The sequence below is a fragment of the Oncorhynchus kisutch genome, linkage group LG1, assembly GCF_002021735.2.
Source record: "Oncorhynchus kisutch isolate 150728-3 linkage group LG1, Okis_V2, whole genome shotgun sequence".
NCBI lineage: Eukaryota > Metazoa > Chordata > Actinopteri > Salmoniformes > Salmonidae > Oncorhynchus > Oncorhynchus kisutch.
The window spans coordinates 57,611,894-57,625,309 of NC_034174.2; the positions used below are offsets into that span (position 1 = coordinate 57,611,894).

A 13,416-nucleotide genomic window follows, 5' to 3' on the forward strand; every position below is an offset into this window, starting at 1 on the left:
AGAGGAGAGCCAGGGAGAGATTGAGGTGAAAGACCCATGTGCCTGTGAGAGTCTGGTTGAGTTCCAGCAAGCAACACTGTCCACTCTGGAGCAGCTGAAAACAAAACATATCCTTCTATATACTGCACTTGTTCATTAAAGGTGCACTTTGTAGCTTGTCTTTTCCCTGTTGTAGCATGACCAATTACTGTATAAGTGACTCGTTTCAGGAAAATAGGCGTGTCGCACGTCATAACTTCACAGGATAACTATTTTATGAAACATTTATTTTTGATCAAAATGCGTTTTTGGAAGAAATGCCTTCCGGAAAATGTGAACTTTCATGTGCCTTAATAACAAACTTGTATGCCATCTGTAAATACGAATTAAATTGTTAAATTACTAACCTAGTTGGTTTAGCCCCGGAAAAAGGGGAACCTTCCCGCTAGCCATAATTGGCTGAGATAATGGATTGGCTGGACATACCGAGAGATGAGTTCGGATTTGTCTGCCATATAGCATGTGCTGCCATGTAGCATGTGCAGGTAATCCTTTCTACCGTGGCTTTTTGTGAAAGATATCATGAAGAAGTGCAAAAGTGTTGCTAATGCCCTCCACTTTCTGGAGGACAATCGTGCCATGCTGACTCTCTCTGACTGAAAATGAATCAGAACATGAGAAAATCCCTGATTTACGTAAAAACATTTTCAATGAACCAGACATTATAGAGTCTTCTGAAATGTAGATCAACAGTGTTGTTGTCACGGAAGAAGTTGACTGAGTTTTGAAATCAGTGGAATACCCGGTGGAAGCAGAGCTAAGGAGATGGAAAGAATTCTGGCATTTGATTGCAAAAATGTGGAGGAAGTCAAAAAGAGAACACACAGAAGGCTGTTTTTATAAAACACCTGTCTCTGGATTCCATCTTCAAACTAAGGGCAACCATGGCATCCGTGACAGAGAGGGAGAAGCATTCATCCATGCATACGGGTAAGATAATCTAGCTAGCAACATTCAGATATAAGTTTATAATTTGGTCAAAGTTGTTTTCATTGCGAATTAAAGTGTACGGTTAGCTAGCTAGCTAACGTTATGTGTTTGATCTGTGTAGTAACATTAGTATCTCAGAAAGCAATTTGCCTTGCTAGTTATAGCCTAATGTTAGCGAGCTAGCTAACACTGAGCCTTGATGGTTAACTTTAGCTAACTGCAGATTCATGCATGGTGGATAGCTATGACAATCAGTATGGGTTGGGATTATTGCTGCGTTCAAAACAATTGGGAACTTTGGAGGAAAAAAACGAGCTCCGACTGGGAAAAATTGTTTTGAACGGTCATTGAACTCGGAATTCCAACTCCCAATTCCCAGTTCCCAAGAGTGTGCTAAGCCGTCATCAAGGCAGCCTTGAAGAATCTCAAATATAAAATATATTTTGATTCGTTGAACACTTTTTTGGTTACTACATGATTCCATATGTGTTATTTCATATTTTTTATGTCTTCACTATTATTCTACAATGTAGGAAATAGTAAATATCAAGAAAAACCCTTGAATGAGTAAGTGTGCAAACTTTTGACTTATATATTTGACTTGTATATATATTTTTTAGCATTACCTTAGATACTTTATAAATATGCATATAAGTGATATACTGTAGGCCCAAATCCTAATGCCTGTGTGTGCGTGTGCGTGTGCGTGTGCGTGTGTGTGTGTGTGTGTGTGTGTGTGTGTGTGTGTGTGTGTGTGTGTTTGTAACTCAAGTTGTTGCAGAGATCTTCCATTGACATCAGTGCATAATTTATACCAAAGTCCAAATCTTGTGCACACTTTTCAAGTTAGGATTCAGCCCAACATCAATCCGATAATGCCATCCCATTCTACTACTACCCACCACAATATCATTAAACTCAGCACCACTTTTTTCATACAGGCCATTTGACAATAAAATTGAATGATGTGTTTATTTCCTTAACCCATTTATACTGACGGGTATGACTGCACAATTGGAGGACATGGAGAACCAGCTGCTGTCACGAAAATGAGGGATGTCATTCAAGTAACCCAACAAGAATAAGGAGATGCTTTGAGCATAGAATCATTTTCCTGTCAAGAATGTAACAGTAAAAACACAAGTCCTATCAATGTCGACTTTCCATGATGTAAATGACCCAAAACAATATTTTATGTAGAATATCTTATTTCAGTGCATGAATGTGGACATGCAATGGACTTAAGTCATATCAAGCACATCCATACTTAATGTAGACATATGCACAGGCAACTAGAAAGTACAGCCATTGCTTATAACTTAAAGCTCCAATATGCAACTTTTTGGGCTCCCAACCAAATTCACATAGAAATATGAGTTATAGATCTGTCATTGAAAGTCTAAGAAGCTGGTAGATCGGTTCTATGCTTCCCGTTTTAAAGTTTTGTTTGTGTCTTTTTACTTTCATTTTTGTACATCTTCAAACAGCTGAAAATAAAATATTATTGGTTATGGAAAATATATTTCACAATGGATTACATGGTACAATGATGCTCTACACTATAATGTCACTAATGAACTTAAATTAGGCAAACTATTAGAATTTTAGCAACCAGGAAATGCCGGGGCGATGTCTCCATAGTGCGTCTTAAATACACAGTATTTTTCCATTCTCACACCAGACGGTTTTTATTTGTGCTCCATTTATCCTTAATATGTTTTATATGGTTTGTTAACGTAATGTGTTTATAGCAAGTTTGATACCAGCAGTAAATAACTGGGGGAAAAATAATTAATAAGTATTATTACCACTTCAAATTCGGACGCATTTTCTCATAGAAAGTAATATAATCCCATACTTTTAGAGGAATAAATGATAGGAGAGTCGTAAAGAATACAAAATGAGGGTTCCTGGATTCACAAAAGTGAAACCAAGTGTCACAAAATTACCTAGATCACAGCAAAACATTACTGTCAAGAGGATGAGAAAGTTCTGTATGAATTTGAGCTCCAAAAATACATCCTAAATGAGTAATTAAGATCACATTGATTGTCTTACTTTGTAACTATGTATGCAGTTGAATGAGGTCATGAATATACTGGTATATTATGTGAAATCAAAATACCACCACAAAGGAAGGGAAGTTTACGCCCAACTTTTGCTGTGGTTTACTTAAGCAATAAGCCCCGAGGAGGTGTGGTATTATGTTCTTACGCATGACACAACGCGGGGTGCCTGGACACAGCCCTTAGCCGTGGTATATTGGCCATATATCACAAACCCACGAGGTGCCTTACTGCTATTATGAACTGGTTGCCAATGTAATTAGAGAAGTAAAACTACATGTTTGTCATACACGTGGTAAATGGTATGATATACCACAGCTGTCAGCCAATCAGCGTTCAGGGCTCGAACCACCCTGTTTATAATTTATTTTAAATGGAGTGAGCTTTTACAGTTGAACTGATTTGCCCTATCTTTGAAGCATTTTACTGCATTTTCTTGAGACCGAGAGAATATCACTGAGCGACGTAAATGAACAAGAGGGCCTTTTAGTTTCTTTATTTAGTCTTGTATTAAACGACCATGTGTTGGGAAAGATTTATACTCCTATATTTAGTTACCTGTACTTTCTGTATTTTTTCTAATAACCTTTTTCTGTAATGGTTGAAGACTCTATTCTGGCACAGATGGTAATAAAGACTGAACTGTTCTCGGTGTTGTTTCTTCATAACTGAACCGGCTCGTAGAATCATTGCAACCAGAGAGCAGTCACCCTGTAATTGGGCTGAGAAGTGTTGTTGCGTGTACCCCTGAGGGACTAAATTGACAAGTAATGTGTAGTGGGATCTTGCTTCATTATTGTTTGCAAACAGAGACATACTTTATGGTGATGAGCTTCAGTTCTTATCTCCATAGATGTTCTAATCAGTCCCTGGGATGCCATGTTGTCGTTCCACAAGTGTCCCGCCCTGGATGACCTTTGTCAGTAGCTTCTAATTAAGGCTAATGGGACGGAGCTCCCCTTTCCATTGCCGTGTTTGCCGACTCCCAGCCAAGACTGGAGAATGTGAAATGTCAGCTGGTCCCCCAAGCCTTGGTAAAAGACATGTTAATTGTCCCAATAGGTAGTCTGGCCTTCAACTCTCACAAGGAGCTGTGGAAAAACATATGCAACTGCTTTCAACAACAATTGGCCTTTAAAAAGTTCTCAGTCTGGCGTAACATTGCCAAGTGATCGGAAGAAGCAGAGGAGCTCAGACAAGGAAGTGTTGGCACATACCATATAGCTGTCTAAAAGTAAAACCACTTCCTGAGACACCTGTATTGATTCAGCTGCTCTTCATACCATGCTTTATGTGTTGGTTTACTGGGTTTGATTACAGAAATTTGAGCTGAAGAGCAGCCAATCAAATAATAATAATAATCAAATAATATATTTTGGCCTCAATGGCCATGATGGCACAAGCCCAGGCACATATCAGCCTACCTATGACCCTCCTGTGGGTCCTGAAGTGGGGCCCACTACACCTTCAATGCTAAACAGTGTAACAGTGTATATTCACCGGGTGTTAAGTGCATCATGGTTGAGTTTGTTTTGGTTAATTTTGGATGAAAAATACATTTTAATAATCACATCAAGTGATAAATCATAGATGAGTGGACAGAATATATTCCACTCTTTAAAATGAAATAGGAAAAGAGAACCCATAGGCAAACATGCATGTTGCAATTAAGCACTCGGTAAACAATGCCAGCAATGTATGGAAAGACAGTTGAACAAAACAATAGCAGTTGTACATAGCTGAATATTGTGTAACCTTTATAAAAGCAGTGCATGGTCTACAGTATCAAAATGTCTTTAAGTTAGTAAACAGACTTGCACAGTGGTATTTGGAGTCTAAAGCACTGATGATATACAACTTTGGCGATTTTATTACAGCAGTTCATATTTGTGTCACCACCCTTTAGCAACTAACACATTAACAGTGATGTTTCCCCATTCAGGACCCACAAGAAACTGGTGAAATAAATGTAACAAAATGTTCAACATATGTAAATTGTGATTTTGATGAACTTTGGTGGTAAAAGGGATAACACCTGTTTAAACCATAGTGTTAAAGTGGCATTTGGAGTCAACTTAAACCCACTTCGACTTCTTCAGAGGTCAATAAGTACATAATGTACATCTAATGTACTCATAGGCTGTGAGCCAGAAATCTGAGCGAGAGAGGCATAGGCTCTCCACAGATCCAACTGTGGAGATTGGAGATTGAATATATACAGTGTATTTGTTAAGGCTATGTCAATAAGCATGAATATATGAAAATGTATTTGGGCGTGGGCTTTGTAGCCTTCCCTTGATTATGCACAAGCTGTGAATGATCTATTCTAATGTGTCCATTGGGGATCCGATTATTTTCAATGGGATGCTGATTTGAAATTGAATGTGAGAATGACAAATATTAAATCAAACCATTTATCAAATCCCAAGCAGCAGAAAACAAAACAATTAAAGGAATGTATTTAGCTAGAAAATATCAAAAGAATCTGTCTTGGGCAATCGATGACAGCCAAAGTAAGTGGGAAAAAGGTGTTACATTAGATTATGAGTTAAACATCACTTAAACCATATCATGTAATCATGTTTTTTTTCCAACACCCTCATGTGGCAAAGCTGTATGTGTGAACAATATGGCCCGTGTTAAGGGAATGACCCTCCTTGTCAGAAGTTAGTCCCAGGACTCAAATTATACTATATAAACTCATGCCAGAGATGAAGACTCACATATTATGTCAGGTTGATCTTGAGATTAGAGGACATCTAGAAAGGTGAGTAGATTTAGAAATAGCAGCAGTATGATAAATCTCATGGATGATGAGGTAAATATCTGAACTTTTGAGGATGTAAATGACAAAGCGCTCTCTGATTTACCTTATATTTCAGCCCAAATATTGCTAATCTACTGCATTACAGGTTGCAACTATTGAGCGATGAATTTCTCAGTCGATGGCAACGTCACACACGTCTCTCTCAACGTCAGAGACACGTTTGTCACGGCTTTGACAAAGAACATTATTGTGGTGGCACTGTGGATCTCCATCAACTACATCAATGGCACATTTGTCCACACCTTCTTGAAACACGAGACCTTCAATGTCAACCCTCGCTACATCCTCTTCATCCACCTGGTGATCAATGACATGATCCAATTGACCATTGCTGTCTTCCTGCATGTCATAAGCTACATCCTGTTCACAATCAATGTGTCTTTTTGCTGCTTTCTTTTGATGATCGCCATTTTTACCACTTTGAATACTCCTGTGAACCTGGCTACCATGGCCTTAGAGCGCTATATAGCTATATGTATACCGCTGCGCCATTCTCAGATATGTACAGTGCGCAGGACCTACATTCTCATTGGCATCATTTGGATCATGGCCGCCATTCCAATTTTGCCTGACCTTTTCATTCTCTTGGCCACAGAACCACTTCAGTTCTTCCACTCCAAAATATTCTGTAGCCGAGACTCACTTTTCCGCAACCCGTACCTGATAGAGAAGAAAAACATTTCCCACGCTGTGTATCTGACTGTTGTTTGGTTCATTCTTTTCTATACGTATTTCAGGATCATGTTCACTGCCAAGGCGGCTAATGCGGATGCCAGGAAGGCTCGCAACACCATCTTGCTTCATGCTGTACAGTTGTTAATGTGCATGTTCACCTACATAGGCCCTTTGATTGACAGCCTGATGCTATATATATTTTCCACACATGCGCTGGAGATCCGGTTTACTAGCTATGTAATTGTTCATATTTTGCCCAGGCTTATTAGTCCAATAGTTTATGGGCTTAGAGATCAGACCTTTTGTAAGTATCTGAAGAGGTACCTGATGTGTCGGGTGAATGAGCATTTATCCTCAAAATGTGTCCCTTTCAAACACCACCAGCCAAGGGAAAAGGTCTTTATAGATCACATAGCAGGATAATTCTTCTCCATGTGTATATACTCTATATTTTCAGTGGTTTATTTTGAAAGGTATGTAACTAAATTCATTTTCTCATGATATATATATATATGTGTGTGTATATATATATATATATATATATATATATATATATATATATATATATATCATCCACCTATATATAGAGATAAAGGGTTTTATTGTTCTTCACCAAATAATTATGTCAGCAAGCTGAATTGTAATGAAAATGTGGAAGAAAAAATGTGTAATTCAATATCTATCTATCTACTGAGTGTAAAAACATTAAGGACACCTGCTCTTTTCATGAGACTGACCAGGTGAATCCAGATGAAAGCTATGATCCCTTATTGATGTCACTTGTTAAATCCCCTTCATTGTAGATAAAGGGAGGAAACAGGTTAAAGAAGAATTTGTCAGCTTTGAGACAATTGAGACATGGATTGTCTGTGTGCCATTCAGAGGGTGAATGGGCAAGACAAAAGATTTAAGTGCCTTTGAACAGGGTATGGTAGTAAGTGCCAGGCACACCTTTTTGTGTCAAGAACTGCAATGCTGCTAGGTTCTTAATGCTTAACAGTTTCCTGTGTGTATTAAGAATGGTCCACCACCCAAATGACATCCAGCCAATTTGACAACTGTGGGAAGCATTGGAGTCAACATTGGCAGGCATCCCTGTAGAATGCTTTTGACACCTTATAGAGTCTATGCCCTGACGAATCGAGACTGTTCTGAGGGCAAAAGGGGGGCTGCAACTCAACATTAGGAAGGTATCCTTAATGTTTTGTACACTCAGCATGTATGTATGTATACACACCAGTGCCTTCAGAAAGTTCACACCCCTTGACTTTTTCTTCCACATTTTGTTGTGTTATTCTGAATTTAAAATGGCTTTAAAAATGTTTTGATTGTGTCACTGATAAAAAAAATAAAAATGTAAAAAATAAAAAGCTGAAATATATTGAGTCAATAAGTATTCTTATGTTACGGCAAGCCTAAATAAGTTCAGGAGTAAAAAAAATCTTAACAAGTCACATAAAAAGCATGGACATGGAATAATAGTGTTTAATAGGATTGTTGAATGACTACACCATCTTTGTACCCATCACATACAATTATCTGTAAGGTTCCACAGTCAAGCAGTGAATTTCAAGCACAGGTTCAACCACAAAGACCAGCGAGCTTTTCCAATGCCTCGCCAAGGGCACCTATTGGTAGATGGGTAAAAATTCTACTAAGCTAAAATATGGAATTGTTTTAAGGTGGCCATACCATGGATCATTTAGCTATTTGATTTGGAATTTTAGGACCCCTTTGGTGTACAAAAATATGTAAAAGTTATTTGATAAAATATTTTATTTGGCCTTTACTACTACAGCCCATAGAAATGTACTGAATAACACATTCATACATTTACAAAATAAATCATAATGTTTTAAAATGCATGTCCTATGTCTACAACCCACACAAGTGGCTCAGGTAGTGCAGCTCATCTAGGATGGCACATCAATATGAGCTGTGGCAAGAAGGTTTGCTGTGTCTGTCAGCGTAGTGTCCAGAGCATAGAGGTGCTACCAGGAGACAGGCCAGTACATCAGGAGACGTGGAGGAGGCCGTAGGAGGGCAACAACCCAGCAGCAGGACCGCTACCTCCGCCTTTGAGCAAGGAGGAGCAGGAGGAGCACTACCAGAGCCCTGCAAAATTATCTCCAGCAGGCCACAAATGTGCATGTGTCTGCTCAAACGGTCAGAAACAGACTCCATGAGGGTGGTATGAAGGCCCGACGTCCACAGGTGGGGGTTGTGCTTACAGCCCAACACCGTGCAGGACGTTTGGCATTTGCCAGAGAACACCAAGATTGGCAAATTCGCCCCTGGTGCCCTGTGCTCTTCACAGATGAAAGCAGGTTCACACTGAGCACATGTGACAGACGTGACAGTCTGGAGACGCCATGGAGAACGTTCTGCTGCCTGCAACATCCTCCAGCATGACCAGTTTGGCGGTGGGTGGCAGGGTAGCCTAGTGGTTAGAGCGTTGGACTGGTAACCGGAAGGTTGCAAGTTCAAACCCCCGAGCTGACAAGGTACAAATCTGTCGTTCTGCCCCTGAACAGGCAGTTAACACTCTGTTCCTAGGACGTCATTGAAAATAAGAATTTGTTCTTAACTGATATTGCCTAGTTAAATTAAATAAAGGTAAAATAAAAAAATTAATGGTGTGGGGTGGCATTTCTTTGGGGGGCCGCACAGCCCTCCATGTGCTCGCCAGAGGTAGCCTGACTGCCATTAGGTACTGAGATGAGATCCTCAGACCCCTTGTGAGATCATATGCTGGTGCGGTTGGCCCTGGGTTCCTCCTAATGCTAGACCTCATGTGGCTGGAGTGTGTCAGCAGTTCCTGCAAGAGGAAGGTTGATGCTATGGACTGGCCCGCCCGTTCCCCAGACCTAAATCCAATTGAGCACATCTGGGACATCATGTCTCGCTCCATCCACCAACGCCAAGTTGCACCACAGACTGTCCAGGAGTTGGCGGATGCTTTAGTCCAGGTCTGGGAGGAGATCCCTCAGGAGACCACCCGCCACCTCATCAGGAGCATGCCCAGGCGTTGTAGGGAGGTCATACAGGCACGTGGAGGCCACACACACTACTGAGCCTCATTTTGACTTGTTTTAAGGACATTACATCAAAGTTGGATCAGCCTGTAGTGTGGTTTTCCACTTTAATTTTGAGTGTGACTCCAAATCCAGACCTCCATTGGTTGATAAATTTGATTTCCATTGATCATTTTTGTGTGATTTTGTTGTCAGCACATTCAACTATGTAAAGAAAAAAGTATTTAATAAGTATATTTCATTCATTCAGATCTAGGATGTGTTATTTTAGTGTTCCCTTTATTTTTTGAGCAGTGTATATATTTTTGTTGGCTCAAAACTACCTCCATACTTCCATTCATTTGTATGGTTTAAATTCAGAGAGTCCAGTGGCACTGTTTGGTGTCGTAGACCAACCATTATCATGTTTGTGAGAGTCGTATTAGTTTGTAGCCCAAAGGATTCGAACGCTATAGACGTTTTCGTAAGAAGGCAGATTTTCAGGATATCTCATTTTCTGACAAAAACACCACTGTCGCTCGGCGACCTTCCAACGCAGATGCGGACAGCCGTAAATTGACAGGTTTTTGATGGGGATTGTTTTATGTTATTAAGGAGAAAGCTGAGGATGGATTAACAGTATTAGTTATTATACAATACTAACCTAATTGACAGAGTGAAAAGGAAGCCCGTACAGAATAAAAATATTCCAAAACATGCATCCTATTTGCAACAAGGTACTAAAGTAATACTGTCAAAACTTTGGCTAAGCAATTAACATTTTATCCTGAATACAAAGCACAATGTATGGAGCAAATCCAATAGAACACATTACTGAGTATCACTCTCCATATTTTCAAGCTTAGTGGTGGCTGCATTATGTTATGGGTAGGGCTGTTAGGGTGACCGTATGACCACCACACCAGCGGTCACGAGTCATGATGGCAGTCAAGGTAATTAGGCTTCTCCAAGCGCTGATGCAGCGGATGGTCATTAGTAGCCTACCAAACTTGCTAACTGCCTGGTACTCAGCACTCCACTGTCCCTCTAATCACTCTGATATCAATGCAAATGTTTCGGAAATCTAAATCAAACACTTCATGAGAGCCCATGTTGCGCAACATTTCTATAGGATATGGCACAGCGGTCTAAGGCACTGCATCTCAGTGCTAGAGGCGACACTACGGGCCTAGTTCGATTCCTGGCTGTTTCACAACCGGCCGTGATTGGAAGTCCCATAGGGCAGCGCACAATTGGCCCAGAGTCATCTAGGTTAGGGCTTGGCCAGGGTAGGCCATCATTGTAAATAAGAATTCGTTCTTAACTGACTTGACTAGTTAAATAAAGCTTAAATAAAAGATTGTGAGAAAACAGAGTGATGGCCTCCATTAAAAAGAGGATCCCATCGGCTTTCTATATGCTAGGTCTATTATATTTATTTCTCAACTTTCCTAATATTAAGTACAATGCATCTCTTTACAACAGGAGGGCAATGCAAATTAAGTAAAGGAATAGCTTCCTCCAGTCGATATTTAAGTGCATAGATTACATTTTATTCCCGTGCCTGGAGACAGGTGCATGATAATGGTCCATTTTAAATCCAAAAAATTTCACACATACAGTGCATTCGGAAAGTGTTCAGACCCCTTCACTCTTTCCACAATTTGTTACGTTACAGGCTTATTCTAAAATTATTAAATAAATAAAAATTCTCATCAATCTACACACAATACCCAATAACAACAAAGCAAAAACAGGTTTTTAGAATTTTATTTTACAAATAAAAAACAGAAATGCCTTATTTACGTAAGTATTCAGACCCTGTGCTCTGAGACTCTAAATTGAACTCAGGTGAATCCTGTTTACATTGATCATCCTTGAGATGTTTCTACACCCTGATTGGAGTCCAGCTGTGGTAAATTCAACTGATTGGACATGATTTGGAAAGGCACACACACCTTTCTATACGGTCCCACAGTTTACAGACCATGTCAGAGCAAAAACAAAGCCATGAAACAAGATTCTCTGATCGGATGAAACCAAGATTGAAATATTTGGCCTGAATGGCAAGTGTCATGTCTGGAGGAAACTTGCCACCATGCCTACGGTGAAACATGGTGGTGGCAGCATTATGCTGTGGGAATGTTTTTCAGCGGCAGGGACTGGGAGACTAGGCAGGATTGAGGGAAAGATGAACAGAGAAAAGTACAGCGATCCTTGATGATAACCTGCTCCAGAGCACTCAGGACCACAGACTGGGGAGAAGGTTCACCTTCCAACAGGACAACAACCCTAAGCACACAGCCAAGACAATGCAGGAGTGGCTCTGAATGTCCTTGAGTGGCCCAGCCAGAGCCCGGACATGAAACTTTTCTAACATCTCTGGAGAAACCTGAAAATAGCTGTGCAGCGAAGCTCTCCATCCAACCTGACAGAGCTTGAGAGGATCTGCAGAGAAGAATGGGAGAAACTGCCCAAATACAGTTGTGCCAAGGTTGTAGTGTCATACCCAAGAAGACTTGTGGCTGAAATCGCTTCCAAAGGTGCTTCAACAAAGTACTGAGTAAAGGGTCTGAATATTTGCTTTGTCATTATGGGGTATTGTATGTAGATAAATGTTTTTAAAGCTTAAATACATTTTAGAATAAGGCTGTAATGTAATTTTTTGGGGTAACAGTAAGGCTGTCTGAATACTTTCCGAATGCACTGTATATTATTTAGTATGTAAAGACGAGATTAAATCAAAAATAGTCTGATGGTGACAATATTAGCCTATGACTTGTGAATGATGTATTTGCCGCTGGGAAATTCAAGGCACTATCAAGTGCTTGTCAAATTGTGACTCGTTTCAGGAGAGTGTGGAATGACTGCAGTGTGGAATGACTAAGAAGTTTGGACATGTGGCAATTGTTTGTCAAATGAATAAATATGTAGTAGTTGAAGAGTCTGATGAAGCATTGTGTGATGGTAATGTAAGGAGGTTGTGGTAGCTAGGATCAGGGCTATTCAGCAGGTCTCCAATGTGCCGGCAGTGAAAATAGCTGGAGTGAGTAGAGATTATATGGTTGTGGATGTCCCACAGTCTGCAGTGAATGCCATGCAGGAGAAGGATCCCAACACACTAACTGTGAAGGTGGACTTTGTTGTATTTATAGCGCAAGTGATAAATTGCACTAGTCACACTAATAAAACATCTAAGAAGTTAGACATTTTGAAGGCGACAAATAGATTTCTGGATCTCCAGGACTTTACAGCCTAAATGTTACAGGGAGTACTGAATGAAGACGTTTCCCCCTCCCAGGGCCTGTCTGTTTAAATCTGTCTGAAGTACAGTTTTTTTTGTTTGAAATTCAGGGTAGTAGTGTGAATTTGGTTAGTGTTTTGGTAATTAGTATGAGTTTGTTCATCCACAAAATATTTTGTTTTGGGGTATTTCTCACTACCCTGTACAGTAGGTGGCGGTAAAACACCGTATGAGTGTAGTCTGCCAATAAACCTCAAAGAGGAAGACGCTTGAATTTCCTGTCTGCGAATCCTGTTTGTCACTGGTTGAGGTTAGTTAGCTAGGTTATATAAACGTTACGTGAAGATGATGAGCAAGGCTGTTACGACGAAGTTTCTGAAATCCTTGCGAGGGTTCCCAAGCCACCGAATGAACAACGCTCAAAGTACTATCGAGAGAGGTAGCTGCGACGTTACACACAATGTTTCATTAGCTACTTATCTTGTAGTGAGCGAATGATGGTCATTCGATGACGCAGCAAGCTTAGCCAGTTCCCTAGTTATTCAAATATCACCTAGTCAGACCTGTTCCAGCTGGCTGATATGAGTTATTAGCTAGTTAGGTACTGTTAAAGAGTCTGTT

General features: G+C 40.1%; 2 protein-coding genes across 3 annotated transcripts in view; both read left to right on the forward strand.

Annotated features, from left to right (window-relative positions):
• LOC109890922 (matrilin-4-like) overlaps window positions 1-3,682 on the forward strand; it is a 38,278-nt gene extending 34,596 nt beyond the window's left edge. For both annotated transcript variants that reach the window (XM_020483072.2, XM_031827597.1), the window contains exons 12-13: window positions 3-107; window positions 1,964-3,682. In XM_020483072.2, the coding sequence (XP_020338661.1) occupies window positions 3-107; window positions 1,964-2,022 (164 nt within the window). In that variant the 3' untranslated portion in view covers window positions 2,023-3,682. The remainder of the gene's footprint in view (window positions 1-2; window positions 108-1,963) is intronic.
• A 2,087-nt stretch (window positions 3,683-5,769) lies between these two features.
• LOC109889998 (odorant receptor 131-2-like) lies at window positions 5,770-7,040 on the forward strand. Its single transcript, XM_020481979.2, has 2 exons — window positions 5,770-5,802; window positions 5,948-7,040. Exon 2 carries the CDS (start codon window positions 5,965-5,967, stop codon window positions 6,958-6,960), a length of 996 nt encoding a protein of 331 aa, XP_020337568.1. The 5' UTR covers window positions 5,770-5,802; window positions 5,948-5,964; the 3' UTR covers window positions 6,961-7,040.
• The last annotated feature ends 6,376 nt before the right edge of the window (window positions 7,041-13,416 follow it).